Raw genomic sequence first — 17,339 nt, 5'->3', positions numbered from 1 at the left:
TCCAATCTAAGCTGGATGCCCTCAATCTCACCCAAATTATCATGAAACCTAACAGGTACAACCCTAAATCCGTAAACTCGGGCACCCTCATAGATATCATCCTGACCAACCTGTCCTCTAAATACACCTCTGCTGTCTTCAACCAGGATCTCAGCGACCACTGCCTCATTGCCTGTGTCAGTAATGGGTCCGCGGTCAAACGACCACCCCTCATCACAGTCAAACGCTCCCTAAAACACTTCAGCGAGCAGGCCATTCTAATCGACCTGGCCCGGGTATCCTGGAAAGATATTGACCTCATTCCGTCAGTAGAGGATGCCTGGTTATTCTTTAAAAGTGCTTTCCTCACCATCTTAAATAAGCATGCCCCATTCAAAAAATGTAGAACTAGGAAAAGATATAGCCCTTGGTTAACTCCAGACCTGACTGCCCTTGACCAGCATAAAAACATCCTGTGGCGTACTGCATTAGCATCGAATAGCCCCCGTGATATGCAACTTTTCAGGGAAGTTAGGTACCAATATACACAGGCAGTTAGGAAAGCAAAGGCTAGCTTTATCAAACAGAAATTTACATCCTGTAGCACAAACTCCAAAAAGTTCTGGGACATTGTAAAGTCCATGGAGAACAAGAGCATCTCCCCCAGCTGCCCACTGCACTGAGGCTAGGAAACACTGTCACCACCGATAAATCTACGATTATCGAGAATTTCAATAAGCATTTTTCTAAGGCTGAGCTTGCTTTCCACCTGGCTACCCCTACCCCGGGTCAACAGCTCTGCACCCCCTACAGCAACTTGCCCAAGCCTCCCTCATTTCTCCTTCACCCAAATCCAGATAGCTGATGTTCTGAAAGAGCTGCAAAATCTGGACCCCTACAAATCAGCTGGGCTAGACAATCTGGACCCTCTCTTTCTAAAATTATCCACCATAATTGTTGCAAACCCTATTACTAGCCTGTTCAACCTCTCTTTCGTATCGTCTGAGATCCCCAAAGATTGGAAAGCTGCCGCGGTCATCCCCCTCTTCAAAGGGAGAGACACTCTAGACCCAAACTGTTACATACCTATATCTATCCTGCCCTGCCTTTCTAAAGTCTTCGAAAGCCAAGTTAACAAACAGATTACGGACCATTTTGAATCCCACCGTACCTTCTCCGCTATGCAATCTGGTTTCTGAGCTGGTCATGGGTGCTCCTCAGCCACGCTCAAAGTCCTAAACAATATCATAATCGCCATCGACAAAAGACAATACTGTGCAGCCATATCCATCGACCCGCCCAATGCTTTCAACTCTGTCAATCACCGCATTCTTATTGGCAGACTCAACAGCCTTGGATTCTCAAATGACTGTCTCGCCTGGTTCACCAACTACTTCTCAGATAGAGTTCAGTGTGCCAAATGGGATGGCCTGTTGTCCGGACCTCTGCCAGTCTCTATGGGGGTGCCACAGGGTTCAATTCTCAGGCCGACTCTTTTCTCTGTATACATCAATGATGTCGCTCTTGCGGCTGGTGATTCTCTGATCCACCTCTACGCAAACGACACCATTCTGTATACTTCTGGCCCTTCTTTGGACACTGTGTTAACTAACCTCCAGACGAGCTTCAAAGCCATACAACTCTCCTTCCGTGGCCTCCAACTGCAAAAAAACTTAAATGCATGCTCTTCAACCAATCGCTTCCCGCATCTGCCTAGCATCACTACTCTGGATGGTTCTGACTTAGAAAAATGTATGTAAAAAATGTATCACTAGCCACTCTAAACAATGCCACTTAATATAATGTTTACATCCCCCACATTACTAATCTCATATGTATATACTGTACTCGATACCATCTACTGCATCTTGCCTATGCCGTTCTGTACCATCACTCATTCATATAACTTTATGTACATATTCTTCATCCCTTTACACTTGTGTGTATAAGGTAGTTGTTGTGAAATTGTTAGGTTAGATTACTTGTTGGTTATTACTGCATTGTCGGAACTCGAAGCACAAGCATTTCGCTACGCTCGCATTAACATCTGCTAACCATGTGTATGTGACAAATAAAATTTGATTTAATAGCATGACTCTCGTACTTTGCCCTTTTCCTTTATGGTTGATATTAACAAAGAAAGGAGATATTATCTGTCTCTCTCCTATTGTGTACCACTGTTAAATACTGTGGAAAAAAAAAAAAAAACTGGGAAAATAAGTACTTAGAACTACCAAAGATAAAAAGATAAATATTAAAGAAAATGCTAAACACAACACTGGACTGAACTCCCTAATTGTCAAACTAATAATAATGTACAACAATATAGAAGATACATGACTAGAGGTTATGCAATATGGGTGTATATCCACTGTATGCTTCTTCGGTGTGTAAATGACATGACCAAGGAGCTATTGCAAATTTGAAACTATGAAAAATGTACGTTACACCGCGTGATTTTACAGTACACAAACAAGAGTGTGCAATATAGAAGGGTAGTCACATGACCATGGAGCTATTGAAATTCTAAATTTAGAAAAATTTATGTAAAACCATGTGAGATAAAAATTGACAAACTAAAGGGTGTGCCATGTGTAGGCCCACTGAATGGACATTCTGAACCTTGTTTGAAGTCACTAGGTCACATGGCCAAGGAGCTGTTGAAATTCTACATTTTGACAAATTCATGTAAAACCATGTGAGATTTTTTTTTTTTTTATAAAAAATTGACCAACTAAAGGGTGTGCAATGTGCATCTATGCCACAGGTTAGCTACAACCAGTTTCGAAAGTGTTAGGAGTAATGGTTAAAGAGCTATTGACATTTGAAAAATGTGATTTGTCACTATGTTGACGGTCCCTAACTGCTGTTGGTGGACGTAAGGAGAACTACAGGCGAATATCCAATCTGAAACTGTCTTTACCTCGGTACATTGTACCTATGTTTTTCCTCTGAAGTTTCGTGCCTTTCTTTGTTTGCTGAAATACATTATTTTTCAAAAAACGTTAATCAAATACAACCGCCGACTGGTCTCGGCTCCACTCAGTGGTGAAGTTAATTCTAAACTTCCTTTACCATTGAGTGGAGTTTAGTCCGTTTACGTTAGCTAGCTACAATGCACATTGCATGTATTCATGGAGCTAGATTAACATTACAGTACTAGTAACGTTAGCTGGCTAACGTTACCACAATGCACTGTAGTGAGTCTAACTGTAACGCTTTATTAGATTGTTGAAAATAGAATACACGTACTTACTATTCGGAAATATTGCTACCACGCACAGATATAACTGATTTCTGAAAAGGGACTATCTTTGAAAAAATAAACATCTTGCACGCTGCCTAGCTAAACACATCCATCTGCAATCGCTCGAACGTCAATAAAGTATCGTCAAAGTAACGTTGATTACTATCTCGCGAGACTGGTATTTTGTAATATCTCTCAAGATTGCTTTTCCACAATGTTTTAGATGATCGTTTAATGTAAACGTTGGCCGAATAAATTAAACCATTGAATTGTGTACCAATGTGCATTAGAGCTAAAAATATGTTTCCGCCCGGTTTCGAACCGGGGACCTTTCGCGTGTGAGGCGAACGTGATAACCACTACACTACGGAAACAGTTACTGTACAAATAGCTTAATTCTGTTTTCATGGTTCCTCCTGTCTTCTCTCACGTCTAATGTGTTTTGAGAAAGAGGCATGGGAGGAATGTGAGGAATCAAGGGACATCAAGGGACATCATTTGAGATCCACCCATGGACTGACAGGTTCATCAGAAATCTGTACATAATGACGAGGTGCTCATGTCTCCGCCCTGACAATGCGAGTCGTTGTCTCGGCAGGCGTTAAGTGTAGATCTGCTTAAATCAATACCCCATTGAAACGCATTGGGTTTATTTTAGACAGATTTTTGTCGAGAGATAGCTAACCCTCTCGCTTTGCCTCTTTCTCTCAGGGTATTATATTTGCGATGGTAAAATTAAGTTTTCAATGTAAATTCTAACTAAAATAATTCTAACAGATCAGGTTTTCATCGGCATGATGATGGGAGCTAAGATATTAAACTTTTTAATCAACATGACAAATAAATACTTGAACTTTAGCTATATCGTCAACATCGACTTCTGAACACAATATAATCTACGGGTTTATCAAAGTTCCAGAGTGGGATGTAAGCAGAGAAAATGTGATAATGGATTCAGAATGGTCGCCCTCTGCTGGTAATTTGCAGGACGTGCAATGGTACAAGTAAAAGGAGGGTGGGTATACTATACTGAACAAAAATATAAACGCAACATGCAACAATTTTAAAGATTTTGCTGAGTTCCAGTTCATTTGAGGAAATCACTCATAGGCCACCCCCTTGGCAGCCAGGCCCACCCACTTGGCAGCCAGGCCCAGACAATCAGAATTAGTTTTCCCCCACGAAAGGGCTTTATTACAGACAGAAATAAATAAAATGTTATATTTTCAATATTTATGTATTTAGTTAACTATATTTCTAAATTAATTACCGTTTTTTGTATTGAAGTCAAAATACTACTAATATTACAGAGCAAGCGGTAAAGCTTCATATGACTCATTTTTTTAAGACATTATGGTCTTCAAGGAGGCCTGGGTAAGGCCAAAATGACTGCGTTTACACGAGCATATATCTTTTTTTCTCGAATTGGTCTTTTAACCAATCATAACAGCTCTGAAAAATATCTGATGTGAAAGATCTGATGTGATCTGTCAAAAGACCAATTAGTGGAAAAAATATCAGAATTGGGCTTCTGTGTAAATGCAGCCAATGTCACAAATGTTCAATCAAAAACTTCAATAATCTCTTCCTCAATTATGCTTTAAAATACAAATGTCAAATATATGTCAACAATCCTTCCTCAAAAGGACCCTTCTATGGATTACATTTTGTGAAAATCCCCAAAAGCATGATCGTTTTTTGTTCTAGTTAATCACCAATTAGCTTGCAACCCATAATAGGTCACATTAAAAAGCAAAACCCTCTGACAATAGCTTCATCTGTTATAAACATCTTCATTTGAAGCAAACTCGTTTTGTTTGAATACTTCCTATAGAAGCATTAAAAGCTACTCCTTGCATTTACCTACCTCACTTTCTTCTTCTTCTTTGTATTATGGCATTCCCACATTTAGTTTGTGCATGTGTTGTGTGTGGTCAATCGCGTTACATTTTTTAACCAAAAATAAAAAGGAAGGGGGGAAAAGGAAAATATTGCACCACCAACTAATCCTCCACCTGTAAACCCCTATTACATTCCACTACTATTACCCACTCACCGACAATATTCTTACAAAACACCCAGACCTGCTTTAAAGAAAAGATCCTTGTCCAGTTCGAGGTGAGTAATCGCTGTTCTGATATCTAGAAGCTCTTTTCGGTCATAAGAAACAGTGGCAGAAATATTATGTACAAAATAAGATACAAACAATGCGAAAAAACACAATATAGCACAGTTGGTTAGGAGTCCGTAAAACAGCAGCAACTCCTCTGGCACCATTCTATTATCCCTGGCAACTTCAGCCTATGTGAGAATGCTGTTCATTAAATTCAACAGCATAGTGCCCTCCAAACTCTTCACTAAACTCAGGACCCTGGGACTGAACACCTCCCTCTGCAACTGGATCCTGGACATTCTGACGTGCCGCCCCCAGGTAGTGAGGGTAGGCAACAACACATCTACCACACTGACCTTCAACACGGGGCCCCTCAGGTGTGGGTGCTTAGTCCCCTCCTGTACTCTCTGTTCACCCACAACTGCATGGCCACACACAACTCCCACACCATTATTAAGTTTGCTGACGACACAGTGGTGGTAGGCCTGATCACAGACGACGACAAGACAGCCTATAGAGAGGAGGTCAGTGACCTGGCGGTGTGGTGCCAGGACAACAACCTCTCCCTCAACATCAGCAAAACAAAGAAGCTGATCGTGGACTACAGGAAATGGAGGGCAGAGTACACTCTAATCCACATCGACGGGGCTATAGTGGAGCGGTTTGAGAGCTTTAAGTTCCTCTGTGTCCACATCCCTGAGGAATTAACATGGTCCACACAGACTAACACAGTCGTGAAAAAGGCACCCTCAAGAGGCTGAAAATATTTGGCATGGACCCTCAGATCCTTAAAAGGTTCTACAACTGCACAATTGAGAACATCTTTGTCTGGTAGCATCATCGCTTGGTATGGCAATTGCTTGGCATCCAACCACAGGGCACTACAAAGGGTAGTGCGTACAGCCCAGTACATCACTGAGGCTGAAGTCCCTGCCATCCACGACCTCTATACCAGGCGATGTCAGAGGAAGGCCCTAAAAATTGTCGAAGACTCCAGCCACCCAAGTCATAGACTGTTCTCTCTGCTACAGCATGGCAATCGGGTACCGATGCAAAATCTGTAACCAACAGGATCCTGAAAAGCTTCTACCCCAAAACCATAAGACTCATAAATAGTTACCAAAATGGCTATATAGACTATCTGCATTGACACCATTTTGCACTAACAGTTTTGACTCACATGCTCTGCTCCTTCCGCTTATTATATATCCTGTTACCTAGTAATTTTACCCTTACCTATATGTAGATATCTACCTCAATTACCTAGTACCCCTGGACATTGGCTTGGTACTGATGAGCTGTGTATATAGCCAAGTTATCATTGTGTATTTATTCCTGGTGTTATCTTTCTATAATTTTTCAATTTTACTGTTGGGAAGTAAGCATTTCACTGTTAGTTGTTAGCTGTTGTTTACGAATACGATTTGATTTGATTTGACACACTCACACACAGACCAAACTCGTGTGTCCATCCATCCATGTTTTCTCTCCTGCACCTACAGTACCAGTCAAAGGTTTGGACACACCTACTCATTTAAGGGTTGTTCTTTATTTTGACTATTTTCTGCATTGTAGAATAATAGTGAAGACATCAAAACTATAAAATAACACATATGGAATCATGTAGTAACCCAAAAAGTGTTAAACAAAGATTCTTCAAAGTTGCCACCCTTTGCCTTGATGACAGCTTTGATGACAGCTTCACCTGGATTGCTCTTCCAACAGTCTTGAAGGAGTTTCCACATATACTGAACATTTGTTGGCTGCTTTTCCTTCACTCTGCTTGCACATGATCATCTGATCATTTATCACTCCAGTGTTAATCTGCTAAATTGTAATTATTCGCTCCTATGGCCTATTTATTGCCTAACTCTCCATGCCTTTTGCACACACTGTATTTAAACTCTTTTTTTCTACTGTGTTATTGACTTGTTAATTGTTTACTCCATGTGTAACTCTGTGATGTTGTCTGTTCACACTGCTATGCTTTATCTTGGCCAGGTCGCAGTTGTAAATGAGAACTTGTTCTCAACTAGCCCACCTGGTTAAATAAAGGTGAAATAAAAATAAATAAAGAAATAAATTAGCCCTTACACAGCCTGGAGCTGTGTTGGGTCATTGTCCTGTTGAAAAACAAATGATAGTCCCACTAAGCGCAAACCAGATGGATTGAGTAATGACTAGGTGTGTCCAAACTTTTGAAAGGTACTGTATGTTATAGTGATGTACAGATGTAGGATCTTAATTTGAGCCAGTTAGCTACAGCAGGAAAATAATCTTGCAGCAAAAGGAAATGTGAATTATTATGTGGATTATAATAAATTGACCTTTTTGTAGGGATTGATACAGTTTTTGTAAGGGAAAATCAAGTCTGAAATTTCAAAGTGGAAATTACAAACTTCAGAAGCCTTTTCAAACCTCAAATGCACAAAATGTTTTAAAATTCCTACATCACAGCGAACTTCTCCTGCAACAGGGTGATTAAATGAAGATCTTACATCTGTATCCACATTTCCAAAGGTGAATGGGTAAAGTGTCATCTCTCTCTCTGCCCCATCCCTCTTCTAGAGTAAATCATTTTCAGGAAACTAATCGGCAGTCCTGTGCTTATCATAATATGTCTATGCTGCTGTGGGACAAGGCTTATAACTGGAGTGTTAAGATGTTTACCTAATAAGGTGTATGCACATTCACATACACCAGTGGAGAACGACTGCCCCCGCTCGTTGAAGCCGCGGATGTTCAAGGCCAACTGCGGTACTGCAGGCATTGTTAAATGAAAAATGAAAAATGGAAATCTTCATGGTCAATTTTCGTGTATTTTTTTTTTTTTAATGGATGACAATTATGGTACCAATAGTTGCCTTTAACACACAAGATGTACAGTATGTCCTTGAACCGATTATTTTAAAATCACACAGAGAAGAAGGTATAAGGATCATTTAGTTGCTAATGGCAGCCTGCAGCCTTTCTCTTTCTCATTTTTTATTTAACTAGGCAAGTCAGTTCAGAACAAATTCTTATTTACAATGACGGCCTACACCGGTCAAACCCGGACAACGCTGGGCCAATTGTGCCACACCCTATGGGACTCCCAATCACGGCCAGTTGTGATACAACCTGGATTCAAACCAGGGTGTCTGTAGTGATGCCTTTAACACTGAGATGTAGTGCCTTAGACCACTGCACCACTCAGGAGCCCATTTAAAAGGGACAGCACTGAGCTAGCTGGAGTAGCTCAAACTGCGCGTGATACGCCATCTTAACCGACTTAATTTGGCTATTGAGTCTTCACATAGGAATGCATGGTGTTATGTGATCAGTGACTTTGTCCATTCATATATACAGTCATTGGCACACACAGACACACACGCTCACACACATATTGACTCTGTGATACTTCTCACCCATGTGGTGTATCCAACTCTCCCCTTCCCTTTATCCAAAGCCCCACCAACACCCCTCCTACAGCCACCCTCTCTCTCTCTCAATCTGGGCAGTCTGCCAGTGTGCCCATCCTGCGCTCTCTCACTTTCTCTCTATCCCCCTCTTTTTCTCCCTCTCTCTCTAGATCTCTTTGTATTCTGCATTCGCTGAGCTTTTTCACAATGTTATTATAGAACAAAGTGGTTCTGGGTTTTGCTGCGCTCTCTCTCTCTCTCTCTCTCTCTCTCTCTCTCTCTCTCTCTCTCTCTCTCTCTCTCTCTCTCTCTCTCTCTCTCTCTCTCTCTCTCTCTCTCTCTCTCTCTGTGAGGCAGGCAGCGCAGCAGAGCGGTGAACTCAGTGTGTTCTCATGTCTGTATTGGGCAGGCTGGTGAGTGTGTGAGAGAGTACTGAGCAGGGATGAGCACCAGGCAGTGAGGAAGAGAACGACAGAGTAAAAAAGGAGTGCAGCTGTGGAGAACGAGAGCTGGCATACCTCTCTCTCTCCCTCCATCTCTCTCAGTCTGTCTCCCCCACTCCCATGCTGTTGTGATAGACAGCACGGCACTCTCGGCTCGGCTGCATGGAGGCACAGGGAGGGGCAGGGAGCCCAGGTAGGTGCAGCTTTATGTTATCCACTGTTAGCATAGAATACATCAGCCTAGACCAGACTGTCCATCACCATGTCTTTCCAGATGGACTCTATGTTATGTCTTTTCCATGTTAGTCTATCATACCAGCCTCTTTCACTCTATTGTCACATTTAAATTCTCTGTTAGCCCAGACTTGGTTTCTGAGAATAGGTGCTCTGTTTTACCCCAGACATATACTCTAGCAGCCTAGGTGGTTATGTTAGTTAAATCATGTACTCTGCCAGCTTTGACTGTATAATAGTATATTAGTGTAGTTAATTCTCTTATCAGTGGGTTCTGTTAATGTATTAGCCCACCTGCAGTGCACATCAGTGGACTGCAGATGATACTGTAGAGTAGAGGAAACAGTAGCCAACATTAAGGATGGAAATAAGATAGTGGTGGATGTTTCTACAGGTCTGAATTGGAGAATATATAACGTGTTAATGAATCCATACTAGTCTTAGCATGTTTAGACTAAATGCATATGAAATATGTGTTGAATGCTTACATGTAATGACATGGTTGGGAACGGAAGGAAGATGAACACATGTTCATGTTGCTGTTTTCAGATATGGAGGATGTTGTTGTGTGTAGAGCTATTTCAGTACCCTGTGTTGACACAATGTAGTTAATAAGATGTGATTAACAAGATATGATTTGTATGGTATCAATTCGACACAATACCTTAATGACATTGATAAAACGGATCATAGCAACATCATTTACTGTAGGATGGATTGCTATCTGTGATATAGGAAAAAAAGGATGGATGTTCGATGAGAGAAATAACAGTGTGGTGGGAGAAGGATGTGGAGAGACTTACTTCCTGTTGCCTTTACTGTTGAAAGAAGATCGATTTGATTTGAACCGATATGTTGAGTTTGATTAAACTATTGTGGTGAATGCAATCACTGTGTGTGCGTGTGAACCTGATTCAGAGGAAGTCCTGCATGATTGCTAGGAGCAGTGTGAGCCAAAACCTGAAAGAGCAGCCTTTCAAACAGCACACTCCAGTCCTTTCACTGTTGGCTGGTGGTGTGTTCACCATGTTCCATTAAACACACTGTGTACAGATGGTCTGCTCATGACACACACTCACTGAGTGCTCAGTCAGTAGGCATTTACAGTAGGGCACACTGGGTCAAGAGGAGCATGAGGTAGTGTCAGCTCATTCATCGCGTTGAATGACCTATTAGAGACTGTCCTAGTGAACAAGACCACATCCAATTACTCATTTGATATGGCTTGGTTATATCAGAGATCTCTGCAGACAGCTAGGTTAAGTTTATTACTTTCATATGTTCAGTAGGATTGTACAATAAGCCATTCCAGAGCATTGAGAAACAGATTAGCAGTCCTCTCTTTTGAAAAGTATCTCTGCTTGGGGGCACTTTAGGTGGCTAGGCTAGCTACCTGACATTGACATATTTACCCTAGACCATGTAGGACTGACACTCATTCATCTAGGATGTATGTCTGACCCACTAAGGATAAAGACACATACAACCTCAGTCCCCAGAGCCACATTGGTACAGTAGCTGGTTTAGTCAATGAGTCTCCTCATATGTCACTATCACTGCACTACCTAGCAGATCTGTCTCATTCTAGAGCATTCTTTACAGTATACATATTTACAGTATCAACATTGACATGTGCCATGTATAGTAATAATTGGTGGCTAACAAAATAATGGAAGCAAGGCATTACATACTGTGATGAGCCTTTCATACTGTGATGTGCCTTTCATACTGTGATGTGCCTTTCATACTGTGATGAGCCTTTCATACTGTGATGTGCCTTTCATACTGTGATGTGCCTTTCATACTGTGATGAGCCTTTCATACTGTGATGTGCCTTTCATACTGTGATGTGCCTTTCATACTGTGATGTGCCATTGTGTAATGGGAACATTTAAGATGTTTATGCAGGCCAGCACATAAGATTCCCAGTGTTCTAATTCAGACACTCATTTGTGTATGGTTTGATGGTCACTAGACCTGACACTGAATATCATAGATTTTTCTCATATCTGTTGATAGTGATTGACGCCAGACTTTAGGTACACGGACAGAGGACACTGACTGTTATTGTATTCTGTGACACTATGTAATTCTGTAGCAGCTGATTTTGTGACTTCCTACAAGCCTCTCAGTGGGTGTTTACGGAACATTGGTGCTGTGAGATTAGAATATGTTATCTGCTTCTGTTCTGGAAGAGTTGTATTAAACCAGATTGATTTTGATTGATGTCATCTGTGACTGCTCTTATTTTTTATTCACCTTGAAAAATCCCTAGTACACTTTGAATGAATACTATGTGTGTGTCTATGCATGTAAAACATGATTGGCAATTGATTTAAGGTGTAAACCACAGGAGGTTGCTGGCACCTTAACTGGGGAGGATGGGCCCGTGGTAATAGCTGGAGTGGAATGGTATCAAATACATCAAACATATGGTTTCCATGTGTTTGATGCCATTCCATTCACTACGTTCCAGCCATTATTGTGAGCCATCCTCCCCTCAGCAGCCTCCAGCGGTGTAAACATTAATTGTGTGACTATGAGGCAGATTGACAGACAGAGGGGGGTAACAGACATGGGGAATGAAGCAGCAAACGGTAAATAGTATCACCACCTCATTATAGAGAAGGGAAAGTGGAGCTGTATTCTCTCAGCTTGTTTGGACCCTCGCTGCAAAAATAAATCGATAGCCAACAGCAAGCCTTGTATCCAGGGTGAAATGAGAATCCATCATGTTTAGTCTGTGACTTGCTTTGCCAACCCTTTGAAATGCCACACCCTTCTCTGTGTGACACACACACACACACACACAATCTGTGCCAAAGATGCTCTTCTCCATTCCTAAGGACGTGGATGTTTCCACAGTGATTGTGCAGTCTGAGGGACAACATGATGATGATGTCCAACAGAGGCTTGGGGAGGGCAGCCCAGCAGGGAGTTAGGATGTAAACCTCTAGAACGCTCCTGCTGCTACTTTCTCACCTATCTCTTTCCTCTTTTTACCCACACCTTCATTCCGCTCTCCCTCTCACCTATCTCCATTCCTCTCTCCTCCCTGTCTGCTGTGTTCTGTGCTAACGCTTGTTGCTGCAGAGTCAGTGAGGTAGCAATGTGCTGCATGACTCAGAGGAATCTGGAGATCAAATCAAATCACATTTTATTCGTCACATGTGCCGAATATAACAGGTGTAGACCTTACAGTGCAATGCTTACTTACAAGCCCTTAACGAACAATGCAGTTTTAAGAAAAATAGGTGTTATTAAGTAAAAAAATAGATTTAAAAAAAGACAAAAATAACAAATAACAAATAATTAAAGAGCAGCAGTAAAATAACAGTACAGGGGGTACTGGTACAGAGTCAATGTGCAGGGGCACATGTTAGTCCAGGTAATTGAGGTAATATGTACATGTAGGTAGAGTTAAAGGGACTATGCATAGATTATAAACAGAGAGTAGAAGCAGCGTAAAAGGGGAGGGGGGGACAATGCAAATAGCCATTTGATTAGCTGTTCAGGAGTCTTATGGCTTGGGAGTAGAAGCTGTTAAGAAGCCTTTTGGATGAACTAGAGTTAGTACAGGACACCACCTGAGATGTGTGTGTGTGTGTGTGTGTGTGTGTGTGTGTGTGTGTGTGTGTGTGTGTGTGTGTGTGTGTGTGTGTGTTTGTGTGTGTGTGTGTGTGTGCATGTACACTTACATGTGTGAAAATGTGCATGTGTGTGTGAATGTGTGACAGTTTGATCAAGTGCGTATGGATTTCTACTAGAGTGGGGAGTGTGCACTGTAGATGACTGTGCATGTGAGTGTACTGAATGTTCAGGTGTACATAGGCTTGTGTGAGAGAGACTAGAGGTATCTGTATGTGGCTGTATGTTGGTTTGTGAGTCTCCTAAGATACACCTCAGCTCCCTGGATAATATTCCATGACTCAGAGCCTGGTGGAATGCAGTCTTCCTCCAAGGAATGTGTTGTCTCAGAACATCAGATGAGACAGCCGTTTTCAATTTAAACCTAATTGAATGTCCACCTCAGCCTAGTACACAAGCACATCCACATAAGTCTATTTCCATCACTGTCTGTACGTGACTCACACACACTGGAGGATATCTAAACTACCTTTACACACAACTTCATACATTTACACACACACACACACACACACACACACACACACACACAAACACACACACACACACACACACACACACACACACACACACACACACACACACACACACACACACACACACACACACACACACACACACACAGCGCATGTGTAAACCTGTCTATGGTAAAGCCCACAGCATGCAGTGTTAAGGAAAAGGAACAGAGTTATTCAGGGGTTAATGTGGATACAATAGGTGATGTAATAACCTGGGGATTAATGTTACTGTAGATTATCATCAGTACTCGTGGTTAACCTTCTGTTCAACCCCTCCTATTACACTAAATATTACACTAGATGTGGGGGAGATATTCAATAGAAAGTGGATCATCTAACTGTGTGAGCCTGGTAGAAGAGTAATATGAACCTTTCATCCCTTATCCTCTTTGAAAAGCTACACAGAATGATGGCCCTGTGGTAATTGTAGTCCAAAGGGATAAAAACCTCAACTCTGAAATGAGAGGGGAAATAAAGGGATAGAGAACCACAGTAAAAAGGTTTAGTGAAGTGGATGAAATGAGAGTTTCAGAGTTTTAACTCTTTAAATTAAACATGTGAGTGAGTATAGGGAGGCTCTGAGGCGGTGATTCATTGAAACGGAGGTAGTGAAACTGAAACAGTAGAGCTACTGTCACTAGACAACCTTTTACATAACAACACACATTGTCTTTTCCCTGTGAGCAAAGCACAGCACAGGACAGTGAAACAGGCTCTGTAGAAAGACAGGAGCAACAAAATATCTGAAAATGGAAGTAAGACAAACTCTTTCTCATCTGACAATTGAAATGCTATAAAAACAGAATTTTCCACTTTGAAACGTACACTGTGGGGTTCCATTGTAGAAAACATAATAATTATTGATTTTTCAACACATTTTGAGATTCTAGATTGGTGGCTATACGCTTTCTGTTGCAACCCAAATGCCAATACTGGTATTTTATGCAGTGTTTATTTAGACTGTGTGTGTGTGTGCGTGTGCGTGTGCGTGTGCGTGTGTATTAATGTATGTATGCACGTATGTGTGCAAGTGTGTGTGTCTGTGTTATACAGCATTGTGCACAGCAGGGTGGGTCCGTAAACAAATGTCACACAAGACATCCTCAGGAGAAGATGGATGGGCATGGTCACCCAGAATAGCCTGCTAGTCACTCACTGCTTCCTGAGGCGAGACGCACAGTGGCTAAATATGATTACCAGCACACACCATAAATGCATCACAAAACACATCTGCCAAACAAGAATAAAAGGAGATCATGGATGCAGGAAGGGCTAGACAGTGACAACGATCACTCACTCTTACCTGTCTCATTTGCTCTCTCCCTCTTTTCCTGTGTGTGTGCGTACGTGTGTACTTACGTGTGTGTGTATGTGTGTGTGTTTACCACCACAGAGCCCAATAAAGACATCCAGAAGTTGCTGAAGCCCTCCAGCTCAGGGGACCTTTCCAAGGAGTTGTACCATCACCCAGTGGGGGAAGAGGAGGGAGGGCTTCCAGGACACACCGCTGGCCTGCTGCACGTCACCGAGAGGAGACGTGAGTACCGGGGTAAGGGGAGCGATGGAGGAGTGGTGGATAGATGGATGGAGGGTGGATTGGATGGATAGAAAAAAAGGAATGGGGGAGGATGGGGAGGATAGTAATTAGGGGATGGCTAAAGGATGGTAGTTGGATGGCATTTTGGATGGAATTTTAACTACAGTATATAATATGGCTAGTAAGGCAAAATTTTAAAAATCTGTATGGTTCTACAAAGAACCTTTAGATTGAGAAAGTTCTTTATAGAACCAACCAAGGGTTGTAACCATAGCGGAACCCTTTTTTTTAAAGGTCCTATAAAGAACCATGCTCATAAGGTTCTAAATGGAACCTGCATGGTGCTATAAAGAACCCTTGAGAAACCTTCATTTGTTTTGTGTGTAAGAGGTGGGTAATTTGTTTAGTTTAGCGTTGTGGCACAAGTGTACACTGTGGTCAGTTCATCACTTCTTCTGGGGTTAAATTGAGATATATTGCACCCATCTTCCCAGTTCCAGTAACCTGACTTCCACCTTGTCCTCTACCCATCCACACTTCCAATCCCCCAGCTAAAAGGCATCATTGTGTTTCTGTCCCCCCACAGAGGGAGCCCTGTGTCACTGTGTCTATCTACACCATGCCCAGGGCTGAGCCAGAGGCCACAGACACGCACACATAGACACACAGACAGACACACAGACAGACACAGGCCTCACAAGGAAGTCTTTATCTACCCAACGACTAAACACCCATTCAGGGAGACAGCCACTACAGCCCAGTATCTGTGTCCTTCTGCCTTAAAGAGACACCTGGGGCACAGTTACCCTACAGACAGAGAGGGAAACCCTTGAGTTACATCATAAAGTAGTACATTTATTTTCTACAACAGTTTATGTATTGTGGGGAGCGAATAACAATTGGATAAAGTTGTTAATAGCCCTCTTGCTGAGTTTGGCTGGACCCAATGACTTTGTTACCTCTAGATAAGGTCAAGTCCAGTTTACTGGCTCTGAGCCAAGCATCACACTGTGCACTATAACCAATCCTACTGAGGCACAGTGGAAGCCCCTGTTAAAGCCTGAATGTATGAGAGTGTTTGGGAATCATTATAGCCTCATTATAGGCTGTTTGTTGAGACTGGCTGATCTATACTGTGCTCATCATTTTACTAAAGGGGGAGACCCTTGCAACTGTCTTTCTAGCTTACCCCGTCACCCCCCTCGATCCTCATTATAGGCTGCTCTGGCTAGGCTAATGATCAGTGAGCCATGGGGTGGCTGGGGGGCCTGGGGGGTCAGATACAGAGGCATTCTACTGTTTGATGGAGCCCCCAGTCTCTCCGCCGCTCCCCTCAGCCAGACTACTGCTATTGACAGCCCAGCATATCAGGCAATTATCTCAGTCTTCACTAAGGCAAATTACCCCTCTTCTCCCTCATCTTTCTCTCCCCAGATTTGTTTTCCCAAACTCTTTCTTATCTCTCACTCTCTCTCAATTTTTCTTTCCAATTGAGTTTGTCCATTCTTCTTTTCCATTACATGTATACTCTTCCCTCTCCCCTTATCTTACATTCTATTACATTTTCAATATACAGTACATCCTGGCAGAGAGGAGAGACAGAGACAGAGAGATCCCTGAGTACAACCACAGAGAGAACAGAGAGTGAAGGGCAGTGAGAGAAGGCAGAGACAAGAGAAGAAGGGAAAGAACGATAACAAGGAAATACCTGAGGCTGCATTTAACAAGGGGCCAAAAGTCAAAGAAATAGCCAAAGTAATTTCTAAGTCCTCTTTATTTTTTCTAATTTTCAATTTGTAACCGTCAGCCAAAAACAACAGGAGGGGTCAGGACAACAAGGACAAGTGGTTGGTTGGTTTGTGTGTGTGTGTGCTTCACAAGTGGGCTACTGCTTAGTATCCATTCAACAGCTGCCATACAAGTCTAATGTATGAATGTCACCTTTCCTTCTCAATGTGAATGTACTATGGGTATAGTCCCGCCAATGGGCTGCCAGAGAGACACTTATTGGGTTGAGAGAGAGCAACAACCGTTTCTCTCCATCTCTCTCACCAACCTTGCTGGGAGGAAAAATGTGTTACTGATCAATTATTCAAGGTGAAGTGGGGGTGGGAGTAGACAGAAGAGGAGGGTTATAGGAGGGGTTAGAGGAGAGTAGAGGAGGGGTAGAGGAAAGAAATTAACAAAGGGGACTGGGATGACTGTAACTAGTTTAGAGA

At 42.2% G+C, this 17,339-nt stretch overlaps 1 protein-coding gene and 1 non-coding gene across 3 annotated transcripts in view; one reads left to right on the top strand and one right to left on the bottom strand.

Moving 5' to 3' along the window:
* Positions 1-3,527: 3,527 nt before the first annotated feature.
* On the bottom strand, positions 3,528-3,600 carry trnav-cac (transfer RNA valine (anticodon CAC)). The gene has a single exon. It is a non-coding gene; the product is annotated as a tRNA-Val (tRNA).
* Positions 3,601-9,094: 5,494 nt separating this feature from the next.
* The window catches only part of LOC139384763 (dysbindin domain-containing protein 1-like), a 33,534-nt gene continuing 25,289 nt past the window's right edge, over positions 9,095-17,339 (top strand). The window contains exons 1-2 of one of the 2 annotated variants that reach the window (XM_071129636.1): positions 9,095-9,376; positions 14,977-15,120. In XM_071129636.1, the coding sequence (XP_070985737.1) occupies positions 9,346-9,376; positions 14,977-15,120 (175 nt within the window). In that variant the 5' untranslated portion in view covers positions 9,095-9,345. Of the gene's footprint in view, positions 9,377-14,976; positions 15,133-17,339 lie in introns of both variants that reach the window. The other variant, XM_071129635.1, reaches the window with a different exon arrangement.

This window comes from Oncorhynchus clarkii, chromosome 26 (genome assembly GCF_045791955.1).
Source record: "Oncorhynchus clarkii lewisi isolate Uvic-CL-2024 chromosome 26, UVic_Ocla_1.0, whole genome shotgun sequence".
In the NCBI taxonomy this organism is placed as follows: Eukaryota; Metazoa; Chordata; class Actinopteri; order Salmoniformes; family Salmonidae; genus Oncorhynchus; species Oncorhynchus clarkii.
The sequence above is the reverse complement of the archived record's forward strand: the minus strand, read 5'-3'. Positions and strand labels throughout refer to the sequence as shown.